The following is a 20,250-nucleotide window of genomic DNA, read 5'->3' on the forward strand; positions in this document are numbered from 1 at the left end:
CATAGTAGACTTTCTTGATAACTTGAGAGAAGAAACAAATAAATAGTCATAACTTACAAAAGAAAAGCGGATATAAACCAAATGAAAATTTACATCAGAGGCCTATGATGAGCACTCTACAAACTAAAAAAAAACTTTGGTTAGTCAATCTCTCCATTTATCAGTTTTCTCTCATCTTCAGCACCCAATTCTAACGGTATGGTTTAGTGGTGCCATAATCATCGTACGAGAATCTAACTAAAGCCAGTATGCGTAAATTAATAATCCGAAACATTTTTTAGCTATAGCGTCATTTATTGCCACTCTACTAACTGCTACAGCGGTTGCTAATCCGCTATGCCTCTTGTAGAAAAAATTCGTTTTCACGCGCACGTGCGTTGTCTTGCTCACGCCGCCCATTGACAGACCTACTTTCCATTTTTGGTTTTTTTCAAATTTTTTTCTCGAAACTTTTCTAAGCAAACTTTCTCGTTAATTTTTCCTCAAAACTTTTCTCATTAAGTTTGTTCGAAAAACTTATTCGGATAACTTATTCGAAAAAACTTTTTTTAAAATAGAAAAACACGGGAGAGACAAATTTTCAAAATTCAAAAACGTAAAGCGGAAGGGATGCCTGAAATGTTGCCAGTTGAGTTCGTGGCGCGCCCATCTTGTAGGCGTGTTAGCGGAATTTGCAAATCTAGCTTGAGCTTTTTTCCCTGCGAACTTTTATCCAGTGAGCCAAAGGTTTCCGGAGTTGCTCCTCCTCCCGCGCCAGGTTTTCCTAGGGTTTTGGCAAAAATCCCCACTCCATTCTCGCCGAAACCCTCGTCCTCCTCCTCTGCTGAGCTCCAGGGGCCGCCTCTCCCCTCGACCATTCCAATCCCACCCCCAAAACCCTAGACGCCGAGGGCCCTCGCCCTCGCCCCATCGCGAAGATGAGCTATGCGGCGTACAAGATGATGCACCCGCCCACCGGCGTCGATCACTGCGCCGCCGGCTTCATCACTCACTCCCCCTCCGACGCTGCCGCCTTCTCCTCGTCCGAGGCCGCGGCCGCCGCCACCGGAGCGGCCACCTCCGGGCCCGACGGTGACATCGACTCGGCTGCTGCAGCGGCGGTGAGGGCGCCGAGGCGCGTGGGCCCCACCCCCAACCTTGTCGTGGCGGCGGCCAACGTGCTCGAGGTGTACGCCTTGAGGGCTGATGCCGCGGCGACCGAGGATGGGGCCGGCGGCGTGCAGCCGTCTTCATCGTCCGGCGCCATCCTGGATGGGATCTGTGGGGCTCGACTGGAGCTCGTGTGCCATTACAGGTGTGGAGGACGCACTCTTGCTTCTCTGGATGTACTTTTAGTTTTAGATTTCAGTCAGTGAGACGTGTCAGCCTCTCGAGGACTAATTCTCTGAATGACATTTAGGCTCCACGGGAACATTGAGTCCATGGCTGTGTTGTCGGATGGCACAGAGAATAGCCGAGACTCCATTGTGCTTGCATTTAAAGATTCAAAAATAACTTGTTTGGAGTTCGATGACAGCATCTATGGCCTGCGAACAAGGTATGCACATATCACACTTCTCTCACCTTGAACTACTGAGGAACATATAAAATTTCTCCTTTGCTGTAGATGGATACAATTATGTAACTTGTAAGATATGGTAGCATGTGCGTATTAGCACTTCCCCATTGGGAAAACTTTTAAATGACAGGGTACCAAGTTATGAGGAAAGATCCCCATTTTTTTTTCTGTTAGAGTTATTGAAGGATCATTATGCTGATAGCTTATAGCCTTATACTGCAGTACCACCTTTCTTTTTTTGTTTCTCTCACAAATAGATAAAATTGTAAGTAGCATTGCTCCCCCCCCCCCCCAGTCTCCTTTTCTGATGTACACTAAACTAAACCATCATTCTTTGTAGTTGAACTAGTTTGCTGTCTTGCCTATCTACAAATCGATGCAATATAGATAACACTGTAACAGATTATCATTCCTGATGTCACAGCTCAATGCACTGCTTTGAAGGCCCTGAATGGCAGCATCTGAAAAGAGGCAGGGAATCATTTGCCTGGGGTCCTGTCATAAAAGCGGATCCTCAAGGCAGATGTGCTGCTGCACTGGTATATGGACTGCAGATGATAATTCTGAAAGCTGCTCAGGTGGAATTTCCTTGACTTGGCTGCATATTTCCATCCTGAAGTGTTAGTTCTTTGTCGGTTCTTATTGTCTCTTGCAATCTTCTTTCATAGAACCTTTGCCTTTAGCCAGGCTTACTTTTATCATTTCAATTCAATAACCTGCTTTTAGACTAGGGATCCATGAGATTAACTGCTAGCGCGATTTTTCATTGTTACTTTTTGAACCAGAAGAATTACAAGTATTTTTCTTTCCTCCCACTGTGTTTGTGTTGATTAGCAGATTTCTGGTATTTTATGTCTTATTAGGTTGGGCAGAACCTGGTTGGAGAAGATGAACCGACATGTGTGTTGAGTTCGACTGCTGTTCGGATTGATTCTTCATATTTGATCGACTTGCGTGTTTTAGGCATGAATCACATCAAATGTTTTACATTTGTGCATGGTGAGATAAGATTTCTCTTCAAACTTACATTGTTTTTTTTTTCTCGAACAAGCAGGAGAACTGCACATCATTATATTAAGAAGAAAAGGTCCAAACGGACGAGAACAAACACCTCTCAATATTTATTTTCATGCTTTCTATCTTCTGTTGAACTTTCATGGACAAGTATGTTATTGTGGCATACTGCTTAGTTGTATTGTTGGCCTTTTGGAACTTGTTTTAGATTATTTCCTATTATTTATTTAGCAGGTTGTGCTGACATTATGCTTATCTCTGCTTTTCCACCAGCCTTTTTGAACAAACTTTGCATATTTTTAAATTGCTACAGTTGATCATCATATATCAGTATATGACTATATGAGTGCTTGTTGTTACACTTAGTAGGTTAACTACCCTGTGTTTCCCAGCTTATTAGCAGGATAGGGTTTGACATATATAAGAAGCATGCAGAATGAGAATTGCATACGAAAAACCTAGTGTTCAATACCATTATTTTATACAAAAAAATGAAAATTGTGTAAAATAAGGACTAGTTTGGAATAAAGACTTTCTTGGGGGATTATAAGTCCAAATGAACTTTCCCCATGGGATCTTTATGTTGTATGAATGACTCCAAAAATTCTTAGTGGAGATATTACTACTTTCAGGAATTCAAACCTGAGGTCATATCTATTCTATTTCCAAGGTAATCGCTGTGAAGAAATGTCTGTTGCTAAATTTTTTGCATTGTTTTCTGTGAAGCATCCGAACACCTTGTTTTCATCCTAATCCTGTGTTTTTAGTTCACATAGGATTCTGCTACAGGAGAGATCTTGCTGTGATCCAAATAGGCTATAACTTGGTGATGATTGATGTGACTGGAGTTCTTTAATTGTTCTCTTTGTTTGTTGTGGTCACTCTTGCTGGTTCTGCATATCATGCGTCCCTTTCTTGTCAAACACTACGTATATGTATGTGTGTATAATTAGTCATACAAACCCCTCATATTCAGAACTGTGCTATTCATGCCATCTCTTTCTTATGATTCCTTCAGGTTATATTGAGCCTGTGTTGGTCATACTTCATGAGCGAGAACCTACGTGGGCTGGGCGTATCTCATCAAAGCAGCACACATGCATGATATCTGCATTTAGTATTAGCATGGGTTTGAAACAACACCCGATGATATGGTCTGCTGCTGTAAGTGTGCAAGATCATTTGTTAGCTTTGTCATTTCTTGTCTTCTGTTCTGTATCTGCTATATGTATTTCTACATTCTTTCAGCAAAAAGTTTGTAGTGCTAACATTTTTATGTGGGTTATCCATGGACAGAAGCGTGTGTTAGTTAGCAATCTATGTGTCAAAACTATAACTTATGCATCAGTCTTCTTGTATCATTATTACTTTTATGTTTTACTATTACTAGTACCTTTATTATCATTATTGTTTTCTCATAGTCTTTTTAGTTGGATCTTGTGGGTTTCAATCTCTAACCTACCCTAACTTGCTTAGGACAAAGGCTGTTGTTGTTGTTGGGGTATTCAAGAATCATTAAATTAATTAATTTCTGATCAATAAAATATGCATGACTTGATTTTTGACCATAAGTGCTATGATTTCATATAAATTATCAAAGTTTGCACAGCTGTACTGGAACTTATCCGAACCTTTAAATCCCTGAAATTTAGGTTATCACTACCTGCTTCTTGTACCTTATCTTATACTTCTTTGTATTGAAATTGTTTAAAGGTTTAAGCCATCACTTGGATTACTCTTGACTTTTTGTTATTTCGAGTCCTGCCCTAAAACATCATTGTATGATGAGCTCACATTGTTTAGTACTATAACTAGCAAGGTATATAACTGATCAAGGCTATCTGAGGTGAATAACCTGGTTCAAAACAAACGATTTATTTTTCCTTATATTCTGCACATATTGGTGGAGCTATCATCTGTGTTCTCCAGTTGATATGGTTTTTTACTGTGCTTTGATCAGTTTCTATTTCCATGTCTAGATTCCAGTGGGATTCAAAAGTTGTATTAATCTTCAAGTTGTCTTGCAGTGCCTTTTGTAATTGGCGGCTGTGATTTCTCTTGCTTTGAATTGTATTTAGCATAATGCTTCTTACCTCCTACCTTGTCAGCATGTTGAGTTTAATGTGTTTCTTTCCTTTATGGAAGCAACAACTTAATTAATGCATTTTCTTGGACTCAATAGAAACCTTACTTGTATCTTTACAAAGTACCGTTTGTTCTTTCCAGGATCTGCCACATGATGCATACCAAGTTCTTGCAGTGCCTCCACCTATTAGCGGTGTTCTTGTGATCTGTGCAAATTCGATCCACTATCATAGTCAGGTTTGTCGACCTAAATACTCATGGTTAATGAACTTTTTCTTTGACTGGCTGATGCGTAGTCATTGATTCACAAATTTTCTTTGTTGTTGCAGTCCACATCTTGTTCACTTGCCTTGAACAGTTTCTCATCACAGCCTGATGGCAGGTACTATCTTGCCATCTGTCTTAAAATTGTAAATCCTACTTTCCTGCGACTTGCTTGCTCCTACTTGCTACTTTAGGACAAGTGCTTGTTTGCCATTTCTCTCAAATCACATAAAGAAACACTACACCTTGTTTCTGCTAGATAACTCCTCAGGTATTTATGTATTGTATACCACCTCACACTAGTACACACACATCGCTACTGCGACGATGACCACTAGACTATGACCACCACCACCCACCTGAAAACGAGATGGAGAATGATCCCCCCTCAAGGATGTACTGTTTGCTCTCTTTGAGGCTCGAGTACTGGAAATTGATCTAATTTAAATTAGCAAAAATCAAGCCACTATAAGACTTTGTTGACTGCAGGCAGGTTTCCAAAATCCTTGATTCAGCAGAAATATCTTCTGTGGGTTGGTAAATATGCCAGCTGAACTTCTATCAAACCTGCCATTTCTTTGGACAAATTCTATTTTTCTGTTTGATTGTAAACTGATAACCATCTGTACACAAGCAAAGAAAGTCTTGAATAAAGAGAACATGATCTGTAGATTCTGTTGGCCTGCCAAAATATTTGGATCACATATACTGATATTTCTGGCTAACTACTCTCTTCGGCTCACATTTTGCTTCCAGATTAAGGTTCAGGTAAAAAGTACTAAACAAGATTCCATGCTGCTTGCAAGAATGCTAGAACAACCTGCAAATGAGCAAACAGTTAGCTATATATTAGCTAGTTCATTTGCTTGTGTGCTGGGATTTGTGTAACTAACTCCTTTGCACTACCCATTTCATGAATAGTAATGTCATCCTCATGCCCACTTCCAGAAGACCTTTCAACCTCATCACATGTTTCATTCTATTAATGGCGGGTATACAACGCCTTTTTCCCCTTTTGCTATTAAGAAGGCAAATCCGAGTTTTAAAATTTCAGAATTGATTTTTAATTGGTCTGATTAGTTCTGTTTTTGGACAAAAAGAATGGGTCCCTTGTTATTAAATCCAGGAATGTAAACCCTGATTGCAGGCCTTATACTTGAACATGCATCACAATCTTATGCACACCATAGAAGAATGTATACCCAATGTGTGATTGACAAATAAAAAGAGATGTGGGAGTACATTCTTGTTTCTCACCATATTGAGCAACTTATATGCTAGTGTGTTAGGCTGTCCTACCATGCAATATGACAACTCTTTAGCTACAAATTTTGAAGCATGGAAATTAGGGACTAATGTGATCACGAATCAAGTTGGAGAAGTCATGCACAAAGATAGAAACCATGAACTGCATGGCTCAAACATCTTTTTCTCGAATACGCATGAGAATTGCGTATCATTATATTAAAGATGAAGAAGGGTAGAAACCCGAGAACACCCATACACACTCACACCATAGGTTCTTAGTTTACAGTCGCGCCCGTGATGAAAATACAAACGACCACAAAACAACCTAATCACTAGGTACTATGGCAGTAAGGAGGGAAAGTCCTTGAGCCCCAGCCATCACCTAGAATTGCGCCTCCTCGGCAAGCAGCAAGGCTGCTGCCACGCTAGGGGCAATTCCGTCGAAAACACATCGATTCCGGTGCTTCCAAAGAGTCCAGGCACCCAGAATGACCAGAGAATTATGGCCCTTTTGCACCTGACCATTAACAGCGTCACTTGCCTTGTGCCACCGGTCATCGAAGGATCTGTCTTCAACTGAAGGTGACAGGCCATGAATACCAAATCGCCTCAGGAGACTAAACCAGAATTGCCTTGCAAAAACACAAGTGGTGAGCAGGTGATCAATTATTTTAGCATCCTAGTCACAATGAGGACAACAGAATGGATGTGGCAAATTCCGTCGAGCAAGCCGGTCTGCAGTCCAACACCTTTTGTGCACCACTAGCCAAAGGAAGAAATGACATTTGCCTGGTGCCCAAGATTTCCAAATGCACTCCCAAGACTGAAATTGGACATATCCTTGGAAATTTTTTTCATAAGCCGATTTGGCTGAGTACTGTCCTGACGATGAAAGCCGCCAACGATGAATGTCTTGTACCCCCGGCTGCAATACAACCTCGGACAGCCGATCCCAAAGATCAAGGAACTCGGCAAGCACACCAACTGTCATAGCCCCTTGGATGTCATGAATCCAAAAATAATTTGTTAAAGCCTCACGATCTGTGCGCCTATTGGCTCTTCTTTTAGGTACTGCAACAAATAAGTGGGGTGCGAGATCTGCAATTCGATGTCCTTGCAGCCACTTGTCTTTCCAAAACAAAGTGTGTGTGCCTTCTCCAATCTTAGTCACGATCGCCATGGAAAAGAAAGCATGAACACACTCATGCACCTGGATTGGAAAAAATGTCCAAGGCCTATCGGGTTACGTTTTCTGCAACCACAACCACCTCATCTTAAGAGCCCAACCAAGTCTTTGGAGATTAGAGATACCCTGACCACCAAGCTCTCGAGGCCGCTGCACTTTGTCCCAAGCAATGAGACAATGGCCACCTTTAACATCTTTTCTTTCTCTCCAAAGAAAACCTCGCCGAATCTTATCAATTGCCTTGATTGCCCATGTTGGGAGATCAATGGCCATGGTTAGGTAAACGAGCATGGCTGTGTACTGAACCAGGATAACCTGGCCATCACGTGTCATAAGATTAGCCTTCCACCCAAGCACTTGATCAGCAATTCGGTCAATAATGGGTTGTAATTGTGTTTTTGTCAATTTCCTCAAGGAGAGAGGTAACCAAAGGTATTTGCAAGGGAATTCTTGCAGCTCACTCGGTAGATGTTCTTGAATTATTGCGACATCCGTCTCAGTGCACTGGATAGGAAAAACACAGCTCTTATGTACATTAGTTTTAAGTCCTGAGGCTTCTCCAAAGAGGTTCAGGATGTCAAGCACAAGATCAATATCATTACATGCAGGCTGAAGAAAAAGAACCACATCATCCGCATATAATGAAATCCGATGTTGGATTGCCCTAGTTGAGAGAGGTTGCAGCATACCTTCCTTAGAAGCATGAGACACCATGTGACTGAGAATATCCATAACCAAAATAAAGAGCATAGGAGACAGGGGATCACCTCGCCGTTATCCTCATCGGTGTATGATAACCTCACCGGGGATTCCATTCAACATAACCTATGTCGAAGAGGAAGCCAACGGCCCACTGATCATATCACACCAAATTGATCTGAATCCCAATTTCTTCAAAACCTTAAGAAGAAAAGGCCAAAGGGACCGAATCAAAAGCTTTTGAGATATCCAACTTGAGGAGAATTCGAGGCTGTTTTTGTTGATGTAAGAATCTCGCGGTTTGTTGCACAAGTATGAAGTTATCCTGTATGAATTGGCCCTTGATAAAAGCACTTTGATTGGGGGTGACTAGCTGTTGGAGCTGACCAGCCAACCTATTAGCTAAAAGCTTGGTAACAAGTTTAGAAAAACTGTGCACAAGACTTATAGGCCGGAAGTCGTTTACATGCCTTGCCTCTTCTCTTTTTGGTAGAAGTGTAATATAGGCTGTATTAAGCAACTAAAAATTCCTGAATTTCCTGCTCCAAATAGTTGAGATGGCCGCCATGATATCTCCCTTATTAATCGGCCAACAAGATTTGTAGAAGCGCCCTGCAAATCCATCCGGCCTCGACGCCTTATCGGATGGAAGTTGTTTAATTGTATTCCACACCTCCTCTTCAGAAATGGGAGCATCAAGATCAGCAAGTTCATGAGATTCAATGCCTAACAAATCAAGATTAATAGTGTTGTCCCGGTCCACACTAGAACCAAGCAGATCACTACAGAAATCATAAATCACCTTAGCCTTGTCCTCATGGCTAGTGAAGATCTGATCATTCGAAACAAGCTTGGTTATGAAATTCTCTCTTACTATGTCGAGCATGGAGATGAAATAAAACTGTGTTGGCATCCCCATCTCTAAGCCAACTGACCCGAGAACGAATCCTAGCAATTGTCCGCATGAGAGAAGCCAAAGCAAGGCAATGCTATGCTTTTTGAGGCAATTACAGAGCCAAATCTCCGTGGCGGAAAGAAAGCGGCTATCCTGCACAATTTCCAGCTAGTGCAAAATCTCTTTGGCAAGTCCAAACTGTGATCGAACATGACCAACCTTTCTTTGACTCCAACTTTGAAGTCGTCGAGCAACAGCTCTAAATTTTAAAGATAAGGTCTCCACGGGGTAGGAACGTGCGAGTACAGAACTCCAAGCATGCTCAACCGCCTCATGAAAACCATCCAACTTTGGCCAAAAGGATTCAAAGTGGAATCTCTTTCTAGATTTGTTATCTCTCAGCCCAAGGAGAAGATGACAATGATCGGAATCCTCTGTTGCAGCACTCTGCAGCAAGCAATTTGGGAAGAGCTCCTCCCAATCCACTGAATGGAGAACTCTGTCAAGCTTGACAAGGGTAGGTGTATCCTAGCCATTGGACCAAGTAAACTTTTGGCCATGCAAAGGTAATTCTTTGCTTGCCAGATCAAAAATTAGGCGCCTGAACCGACCCATCATAGCACGATTAAGGTTGGCATTATTCTTGTCTTCATCTTTATAAATAAGGTTGAAATCTCCTACCACAACCCACGGACCCAAACAAGTTGCTCGAATATCCTGAAGTTCAAATAGAAAGGCAATCTTGTTGTCATTCCCTTGTGGCCCATAGATGCAAGTTAACAACCATGATTGCTGATCCGCACGGCAAAATTGAATTGTAGCACTAAAAGCATCAATCCGATTGTTGCCAACAGGGCCAAGCCAATTTCGCCATGCAATTAGAATTCCTCCACTAGCACCAACCGCAGGAAGCTCCACAAAATTGCCAAAATCTGAACCCAGCATAGATGGAATCACATGCTGAGAAATAGCAGCCATTTTGGTCTCTTGGAGACATGACATCCGCCCTCGATGAATCCAACATGGCACGAACCGAGTCTCGTCGCGCCGTAGAGTTAAGGCCCCGAACATCCCATATAATGATGCTTGACGGATTCATCATGAACCATAAAACAAAGCGACCAAATAGACAACATTAGAAACTTGAGGCTGGCTCAACCCCATCCAACGGGGGAGTCCAGCCGAACAAGGCTGCCAACGCTTGTATGTGTGAATCAGATAATGGTTGGGTGAATATCTTGGCATAATCATCCAATTCTTGTTGGCTAATTGCAATCTCTCCTCGGATGAGTTCAAGCGATCTCAACTTGATGGTTCCGTCGGGAATTCCACCCCAACACTAGCAACACGCCGACTGTGACGCGGAGTAGTGCTAGGAGGAAGAGTTTTTGCCTTTTCTTGGAAACGTGAGGTGCTGGGATCAACCTGGTAGTCTTCAATGTAAGCTGTTTTATGAAATTGTTGTGTGGTTGCCGCGGGGAAGAGTTCCGAGAAGCTGAAGCTGTAGGAGTAGCCAACTCTTCCCTTCCTTTCATGCTGTTATTCTTCAAACTTAGCTGTTTTATGAAATTGTTGTGTGCTTGCCGCGGGGATGAGTTCCGAGAAGCCGAAGCTGCAGGAGTAGCCAACTCTTCCCTTCCTTTCATGTTGTTATGCTTACGGAACATATACCCGAAAATTGGATGTCCGAGCTCAGGCAGCAGGCCTAGGAGATGTCCGTTCCAAGGCCCCAGCGTTAGTCGAAGGAGAAGGCGTTGGATCTGGATTAGTTGCTGCCACAGGTGCGCGGCTCCACACATGCATTTGCCATGGGGACTGACGGATTCATACAGGACTCAACATCAGTTGTCGCAAGAGGGCAAGGCTTGGCATCACCGACAGAGTTGGCGTGATGTCGGTTATGAAAATCCCTTGGCCATGGGAGGGAGGCCCGGTAGCTACTAAGCCAGCATCCAGGAAGGCAACCAAAACAGGCTCGTCAACTGGATGTGGAGCATCTAGGGCCTCAGAAGGATCTGAGGTAGGCCCAGCAAGAAGCCCACAACCCAGGAGAGCATCCGAATTTGGCTCATCAACTAGAAGGACGATGTTGAAGTCGAGAGGTGCTTCAGAACGAGCCGCATCAAGGTTGGGCCCAACCTTCCGCTCTTTAATAGGGTCAGGCGGAGGATGCACGCCGTGGAGATGGACCGGGGCTTGGCAACGGCTTCCACCCTCCGTGTTAAATGCCACGGGCGCCGAAGAGGCTTGTTGCACAGCAACTAGGGTAGCCCCTGAAACCTGTATGGGGGCTTCGAGGAAGCCGCTAGGCCATCAATAAGCCCCACATGAATCAAGGGGACCAAGGTGCATGGAGACTCCATGTTGGAACCAACAGTTGAACATGACCCCAACCGTGCATGCATTGGAACTCGCAGGCCTTGGCTGGGATCGCCCACCATGTCTCGGAGCAGAGCACCACGTCGGCGTCGACGACAACGTCTGGTGACCTTGGTCGTCCTCAACCGGAGAAGGAGGAGAATCATTCATCAACGGCTGAAGGGCAGGCCTCATCGAGATGTCAATTGGATAAGCCATGACTCGCTTTATCGGTGGGTCTTCCTCAAGGATGACTGTTGGCTCGGCGATGAGAAGCTCCATGGAGTTGGGGATGAGACACGGCTGAAAACACCAAGCTCTCACCCAGAATGAGATACGATCACAAAGTTCAGCTGTGTCCGGATGAAGATCACTTGTCCAGCAATACTCATTTAGCAGCTGCTCCGCAGTCGAAAGTTCCCAGGCATGATCTGAGATGCCGTGAAGCTTGATATCGACGAGATCCGACAAAACCGCACCGGTGGAGAAAGCATGCCTTGTCCAGCGAGTGAAGTGTAGTCGAGATGATGAGAGAATGGAAACAGGCCGAACCTCACTGTAGATGAGATCAGTTACAACTTCATCCGAGAGGATTAACAAGAAACCCTCAGATCTTGTGCAGTGGAGCTCCAAAGAATTGGCTTTCAGGTTAAAACATCTAGCAATTTCGGCTACCAACTCGCTCACATGAGGTACCTGACCATTGCCAATCACCGAAGCGAACAGGACGTGGCGACGCAAATCATCCTCTCTGCGTTCAATGCTGAAAGAACGGTCGATGACACACCACAGCCTGGCTGCCGGACCGGTGCTAGCAACAGCGGTAGCATCCTCGTCACCAGAGACCTCATTGCAAAGCCCACCGACCTCGCTGCCGCGATCATCAGACGGTGGAGGGGGCGGGCCAGAAGGGTCGCGGCTAGCAGCATGCCGTCTGCGGACCCTGCAACGCGGCCACCTGTCACGACTCTAAGAACCATCACCCACAGTAGCCACCTTCTTCAGGCGCTCATCCAGACGAGTGGATGAATCCCAAACCCTCGACATCTCAGCTGGACGCGCCTACACGGAAAGCCTACTCCAGATCGAGCGCCTGGCCACCTGGGAGGAAGTACTAGCTGTTGGGGAAACCAGCCACCGGGGACCAGTCGCCAACACGGAAAACCTGCTCCAGACCGAGCTCCTAGCCGCTTGTGAGGAAGGAGCGGCACGGAGACGAGGACAATCGTAGACATGATGCCCTGGGGCAGAACAACGGAAACACCTAGTCCTTCGACGGCAATCCGCCGTCCGATGATAGCCATCGAAACAGTTGAAACACCTGCCCGCAGATCGTCAGGGACTGGATGTTTGGGCGCCGCATAGAACGCAAGAGCTGTCGACGATCCCATTTGCCGATCACCCGGAGCCACCCCTCCTCAACAGGCCCGTGCTCTGGAGCTGCCACACGGGGCTCCATGGAACGCACAGGCAAATGAGAGGCGGGATAACGCGGAGCAGGTTCTTGACGTCGCTGCCAAACCCATCTACATGGGTGAGCGCCAGCGGCCTTGGTCGACCCTCGAGAGACGATCGCGAGAGGAGCCACTACAGGGCTCGACACCACAAACTTCGGGGAGACAACCGGGGAAGGCGATGCAGGGCCTACCAGCTTGCTTGTGAGCACCACGTCGTGGAACAACCTCGGAGGCAGGGTAGACACAGGAGAGCCAGAGGAAGTCGGCGATGGCGACACGCTAGAGTCTCGCCATCATAGCTCCTTGGAATGACCGGTTGGACAGAACGGCTGCGTAAGGGGGGAGAGCAACGCTGACCCGCAGGGAGGAGGGGATGTGGCCGACTCGGAGGAGGTGGTTGGTGAGGTGGCTGCCGGATCCTGGACGGAGTCCGGTGTGGGGCTGGTGTGTGGGCAAGGGTCGGCGCGATGGGGGAGGGGGCGGGAGGCGAAACGTTTGCCATTTTCCCCTCAGTTCTCTATATATAGCTCAAACATCTGGATCAGTATAAGCGTGAATTGTAGGCTTAATGGGTATATAATTAGTGAAATAACGAGTTTTAGTTTTCTGGTGTACCTATCCACCAGTATTTATTAGGACACTATTCTATGCTATCTAATGAGTTGCTGTCTTATATGTGACTTTCCACAGTGCTCTGTTGAAATTCATATAGATTTGCATTGGTTGATTTGTTTTGAATCATTGCTGGCACCGCCTCCATTATTCTGAAAAATTGGCAGGAGTTACTACTATAAGTTGTCTGCAGAACTGATGTTTCATTTTTGCCTGATCTAGCATTGTAACTTGTGGCACCATGGTCGGCAAAAAAATAGAGATATTTGTTGTTGAAAAGTGAATGAAATTGTCATCCGGTTTGTGATGAAAGGCTTTTGGCATGGTTGTTTTACTGAGATAGATAAATTTGTCCGATAATATTGTGATCCAGAATTCACTAGACTTCTAGACCAGACTAATACTAGCTAAACTGTTGCTGTGAAATATGCATATTTTACTAGTATTTAACAGGGAGGCATTGCTGCTGCTGCTCAAGTTCATTAAAAAATTGGTGGTGCCTATCCTATCTAGTATTACGAATATATAATTGGGTTTGATGTACAATATGTTTTCCTTCAATCCATCCATGATCTTGCTACCTTAAATCGCTGTTGCTTAGTTTCTTTCCTCTTCATTAGAGGATTTAAATGTTGACTTTACATTTCTTTGTCAATGTTGCAGCCCAGAAATTCTTAAAACAAGTTTCCATGTGGAGCTTGATGTAGCTAAAGCAACATGGTTATCCCATGACATTGTAATGTTTTCATCAAAGAATGGAGAAATACTATTACTAACAGTGGTTTACGATGGGCGGTATGATTATATTACTTACTGTTTGTACAAATGTTCCAGATTTGGTAGGCATAACGGAGTTGACCATTATCTGCTTTTCTTTATTTACAGAGCTGTGCAAAGATTAGATCTTATGAAATCAAAAGCATCTGTCCTCAGTTCGGTTGGTTACCTATGCACTTCTTGTGCTCATATGCCTTTTTTCATTTTTGTATTATTACTTAACCCAAGGAATGATGGGATTTTTTTTATGTTTACTGACCTGCTGGGCATAGGGTGTTACAACTCTTGGAAGTTCATTCTTCTTTCTTGGTAGTCGTCTGGCAGACAGCCTTCTTGTGCAATTTTCCTGTGGCGTGCCAACATCTGTTTTGCCAGATCTAACAGATGAGGTTAGTTTTGAGATATCTCTGTTCATGTGCCTCTTAACTACTTTTTATTTGAGAACTTTACTCCATGAACATGTAACTGGAAAACCTATATACTAAAAAAATTGCCCTTCTCACTTAAAATGATTTATTGTTTACTGCCACTGTGTAAAACGTATAGCTGTAGTGCCATTATTATCATATTTGCAGTTATAATTCAAATTTCAATTTAGGTCCATTTGGTTCCTAGGATTAGGTCCAGATTTGAGGAATTGAATTGGGCTCAAATCATTTATGCTGTTTGGATGTCAACTCGGGCTGGAATTGCATTGAAGGCCCAATTCCATGGAATTGGGAAACAACTGCCTCGAGTGCTCACCGACGTCCTCAACAAACCGTGAGACGAGAAGCAAAAAACCGATGCCCTCCTCACCATTGTCTTCATCTCCTTCTCCCCTGTGTCAATTGTCCTCACCCTTCCTCCTGTCCTTGGCGGCGCCATCGCCATCGCCACCGCCACGAGATCCTGCCGCTTCCTTCCTCTATTTCGGCCATAAGATTCCGTCGTGAGCTTCGTTCTCATCACTGTCGTCGCGAGCTTCTTCGTCGTTATTGAATGTACGTGATGTCGCCTAGAGGAAGGGGGGGTTGAATATGTGATTTTTCTAATAAATTCCAAGTGTTACCACAGGTTCCTAAGGTTATATGGAAGCCTTTTGACACTTCACCTGCAGCTCGAAACACACATGCACTCAATCTCACTTTCCCAACTCAACTCTCAAAATCTTGCAAGATTTAATGAACTAGAGGAGTGGGAGGGTTTCAAAGAGGCTATGAATGCTTTTGTATCGAGTTGGTTTAACAACAAATGAAGATGGGGGGTGGGGGTAATTATACCCATCGAAAAAACTAGCCGTTACAGTATTTTTTTACTGATTCGGAGTATTTGGACCAACATGGAGACTTCGGGTTAGTACTTAACGCTCAGCCGAGAGTCCTGTCCGGAACCCGACCCGTAGGGTCCGGATGGTCAATAGATCTCGGAGTCTTCGGGTAAAACAAAAAAAGGTCTTAACCGAGCACTTGGCTTGGAGCCTAACTCGGAGGCTCCGGATGGCACACCAGAGTCCGGAGTATCCGGGTCAATTCGGAGACTCCGAGCTAAAACACATAACCATTAACCGAGAGCCTGGAACGGAGTCTAACTCAGAGACTTCGGTCTAAACATCAGAATCCGGAGTATCCGGGTCAACCCGAAGACTCTGGATTCGGACAACACTTTAACCTCCCCAGTGTTCGTGGGTGATCGTGTCTCTCAACTTTTAGGTTAACAAATGTACTTTGAGTACTGAGACACCATCAAGACCATCTACACACATCTCTCTTGATAGTACGACATATCTAAACTCATTTTAAAAAAATAAAATCAATTAAAACTTATTGAGTAACTACATGCTGCTTCTCTTTTCTTTTTGAGAGATGCTAATATCGTTTAACCTCCCTAATGAGACTAAATTCTGTTCATGAACTCAATAAATTCATTAGTCCCTTAATTGTTTGTCATCAATTATCCAAAATCCTCATATGGGGTTTAGATGCACTTTCAATCTTTTCTTTTTTGTTGATTGATGATAACACTATTAAAGTTTACATAAAGATAATTAAATTAAAGATTTTGAATTTTAAAGATATATGGTGAGCTCCCTCTAAATGTGTGCATTGATTAAAATATGATTTTGAGATCAAATACACATATTTAAAAGAATTTTGCTAGAGCTCCCACTTTATTTTAGCATTCGTGTGATGTAAATAGTGTGAGTGTACATAAAACAGCGTGATGCATATGGCATGGTATATCATATCATAAAAGAAAGAGAAATAAATATTACACCATCGTATAACATAGCATCACACTAACAATTTAAGTTCTTACAAATTTAAAATTCGACAACTAGCACACCACACATAGTTCTTCACACATTAAAATAGGTCTTACATGTCCAACAACGAAAGATAAAGAGTTTGGAGTGAACAAAGAGATAGTACAACTTTGTTAGAAACTGGATACTCCGGGTCAACCCGAATACTCCGGATTGAGGCAGAAATGACAACTTGAAAGGAACCAATACATTCTCTCCCTATTTGGTATCAAGCACTAAAAAGGAAAAAGATGCAAAGATAAAGATCTAATCGCTGCCCTTGACATAGTCCTCATCTCCACCACTTTTGTCGCTATTGCCATCATCATTATCATCTTGCGAGCTTTCCTCGGCACCTCTCAAGTCCTCTTCCTCGGTCTCTTCCTCATTATCATCTTGAGCATGTGATGTTTTCGCACCCTCTGCAGCAGCTTGAGCTTGATCATATCATGCATGCCTATGGATTTTCAAAAACTTCAGGCTCGCTTACTTCTTTTTCGGAGGCAATTGGAGAGCAAGAAGGCTCAATCCTCAAAGGTGCATGAATAGTCTTTTGCCTTTTCTCAATCTTCCTCAACCTCAAATTTGTTGTCTTTGTGTTCCTTTATCTTCACAGTATTATGAGTGTAAATATTGAAAATAGCATTGAGGACACTCTTGATAAAAGATGAGCTATGAGAGGAAGGTGCACGCTTCGGTGTAGTCTTTTGAGTTGCGCTAGGTGCTGTCCTTGTAGGAGAAGGTGGCAAATATGAAGATAATTTTGAGCTAATCATCCTTATCCTATAGGCCTCATGTTTCACTTTCTTGAAGAAATATTTTTTGATGACTTTCTCAATCATGTACATGATATATTGCGCGTAGGCACAACTTTTGCTAGGTGTGTGAGAAGTAGTGTGAATTTCCTCTCAAAGAAAGTCCACCACACTAAAGGGATCATTCTCATTGTACATCTTAGCAAGTAAATTTCTTGTGTTCCTTTGAACATTAGTGGTAGGCATCACCACTTTTGGGAGCTAAAGTGAGACGGAACAAGGAGTTTAGACACTTGTATAACGGCCTCAAGCTTTTGGTTGTGCCAAAAGTCACCTCACCATGATTTTCATACATGAAGTCTATCTCTTCTGAGAAGAGTTGTTGCTCAATATGAATCTTTGTCTTGCTAGTGTCTCGGATATCGAATCCAAACACGAGAGCAAATGACCGATATGTAATATTGTAATTCTCTCATTCGATTATCCAAAACATTGATTGGTTTTCTTCATGGTCATAGTAAAAAGTGGCATAAAACTGCGCTATGACCTCATCACCCCAATCACATTTTAATCCCATGATACTACGTTCCATGAAGTTCTGTTAGGTCGGTGAAGTTTCAATGGAGTCAAGGCAACACTTTCCTCTTCTAAAATCTCCTCTTGCGCTTGAGTTCTAGAGCCTGAGGTTGCAACCTTTCCTTTGCCTCTCCCCTTGCATACTATCATCTTTGCTCTCCTCTGTGGCAAGTTAGTGCCACGAGGCACATTTGTGGTATGTGTCGCCTCACCAATCCTAATGCCGTCAACATGTGAAGCTGGTACCTTTCAGACAACTGTGCAGGCACAACCATGATCACCACCGCTGCCGTTGCCATTGCCACTGCCTTCTGAAGATGTCTGTTGCGATGGAACCTTACTTTGTGCTTGAGCTAGAGGATCAAATTTAGCTTTGGTTCTCCTCAAATAAGCATGTCCTTTATCTCGCGCCATCTCCAGAAGTCCTGATGAACACATGGAATACATGCTTGAGATACGAGAGAGCTTGCACAAGAATTGAGAGTAAGAACAAAAACTTGGAAAGATAGCTTCTGGATAGTCCGGAATATCTGGGCCAACCTGGATACTCTGATTGCCCGGCCTCGAGGCAGAAGTTAAGGGTTTGATAGATTAACCAAATAAAATTGCAAACCCTTAGATCATCTCTAACCATATTCCTTTCATTTCGTTCCTTTTCCGATTCTCTTCCCTGTTCCCATTCACTTTATTTTCTCTTATCTCCAACAACTTCCTTTCGAAGGGATTCATGAAGGGAAAGAAAAGAGAATCCTGTCCTGAAGAGAATAATCTTGGAAATCCCTTCGTCATGGGAACTGTGAAGGGAAACCGTTGGTGCGCTGAAGGAAACGAAAATTCCTTCGTGAAGGGATTTTGGTCCCTGATGGAAATCCCTTGGAGATGGGATTAAGATATAAGATACTAGGAAGGGTAATGACCATCTTCACCAAAGAGATATTCGACTTTAGAGTAAGGCATTGAGAGATCGGGTGAATCGGTCTTGAGATGTACCTTTAGGTTAAACGAAGCACCTGAAGTCAATTAGGAGGGAGGGTTGAAGAATCCGACCAAGAGATGAGGTCACTTGATTAAAAAAACTTGAAAATCCCACAGTGGAATCTTGAAATCGCTGGAGGGGAGATTACCACGGTGAGCAAGAGAAAGGAGGTGAAAGAGATAGAGTGAAAGGGTAACTCCTCCGGTTGAGGTTAAAGATTGAATAACCCGGAGACTCTGGGTGAATCCGGACTGTTCGGGTTGAGATATAAAACCAAACTGAAGGGGTCTCTCGGAGGGTAACTCAGACTCTCTGGGTTGAGTGATAGAATCCGGATACTCCGTGTTGAGCCATATACTTCGGGTTCTGTCAACTTGACAGAGCCCGTAGAGTACAGAGGACTTCCATAATCTGGATACTCTGGGCTATGACAAAAAGAATTGATTTTGAGCTGAGCTTCGACGCGGATTTTTGAGAGATTGGATAGTTGGACATATAAGACATTTTTATCACTTGTGATTAGCCAACAAACAATACAAATAATGATCACAAGTAGTAAAATATGATTATAAGATCAAAGAATCAAATATCTTGAAAAATAACACAAAAAAAGATTTTCGCAAACTTGTAGCTACCAAAGCTATAAGACTAGAACAATCAATTGTATGTAGCATATCAAATCACGTTGCGGGAATCTAGAATATTTAGCTCACTTCTCAACTTGCAAAATTTTTGCTCGTCTAGTGGATTAGTGAGCCTATCGGCTAGTTGTTTTTTGGTTCTCACATGGTGAATATCGATATCACTTTTGGTTGAGTGGTCTCTTAAGAAATAGTGTCGGATGTCTATATATTTGGTTCTTGAGTGTTCCATGGGATTGTTTGCTATTTTGACAATACTCTTATTGTCACACAAAAGTGACACTTTGGTCGTGTTGTAGCCATAGTCTTTTAAGGTTTGTCTCATCCAAAGTAGTTGAACACAACAAGCGCTTGTGACAACATACTCTGCTTAGACGGTGCATAGGGCTATGGAATTTTGTTTCTTTGATGACCAAAACACTAAAGACCTATCTAAGAATTGGCAAGTCTCAGAGGTACTCTTCCTATCCATTTTGCAACCAACATAATCAGAGTCCGAATAGCCGATAAGATCAAAAAATGAACCTTTAGAATATCATAAGCTAAGGTAATGAGTATTAAACAAATATTCAAAAATTCTCTTAACGGTCACTAAATGACACTATTTTGGAGCTGCTTGAAATCTTGTACATATGCACAAACTAAGTATAATATCGGGTCTAGATGCACAAAGATAAAGTAAAGAACCATTCATGGAACACCTTTCCATCTTCATTTAGATTAAGATGTCTATTAGCTTGTATTGGGTCTTGATGGGCTTGATATTCTCAATGTCAAACTTTTGAAGCATGTCTTTGATGTATTTGGTTTGATATATGAATGTTCTTTCTTTGAGTTGCTTGATTTGAAATCCTAGAAAGAACTT

The 20,250-nt window shown here is 43.1% G+C and overlaps 1 protein-coding gene across 3 annotated transcripts in view; it reads left to right on the forward strand.

The window, feature by feature from the left end:
• Nucleotides 1-633: 633 nt before the first annotated feature.
• LOC133888973 (probable cleavage and polyadenylation specificity factor subunit 1) overlaps nt 634-20,250 on the forward strand; it is a 56,957-nt gene continuing 37,340 nt past the window's right edge. The window contains exons 1-10 of one of the 3 annotated variants that reach the window (XM_062329398.1): nt 634-1,294; nt 1,400-1,537; nt 1,983-2,136; nt 2,422-2,557; nt 3,591-3,736; nt 4,799-4,894; nt 4,987-5,039; nt 14,040-14,171; nt 14,262-14,313; nt 14,426-14,542. In XM_062329398.1, coding sequence (XP_062185382.1) covers nt 918-1,294; nt 1,400-1,537; nt 1,983-2,136; nt 2,422-2,557; nt 3,591-3,736; nt 4,799-4,894; nt 4,987-5,039; nt 14,040-14,171; nt 14,262-14,313; nt 14,426-14,542 — 1,401 coding nt within the window. In that variant the 5' untranslated portion in view covers nt 634-917. The remainder of the gene's footprint in view (nt 1,295-1,399; nt 1,538-1,982; nt 2,137-2,421; nt 2,558-3,590; nt 3,737-4,798; nt 4,895-4,986; nt 5,040-14,039; nt 14,172-14,261; nt 14,314-14,425; nt 14,543-20,250) is intronic. The other 2 variants (XM_062329396.1, XM_062329397.1) reach the window with 2 other exon arrangements.

This window comes from Phragmites australis, chromosome 13 (genome assembly GCF_958298935.1).
Source record: "Phragmites australis chromosome 13, lpPhrAust1.1, whole genome shotgun sequence".
NCBI lineage: Eukaryota > Viridiplantae > Streptophyta > Magnoliopsida > Poales > Poaceae > Phragmites > Phragmites australis.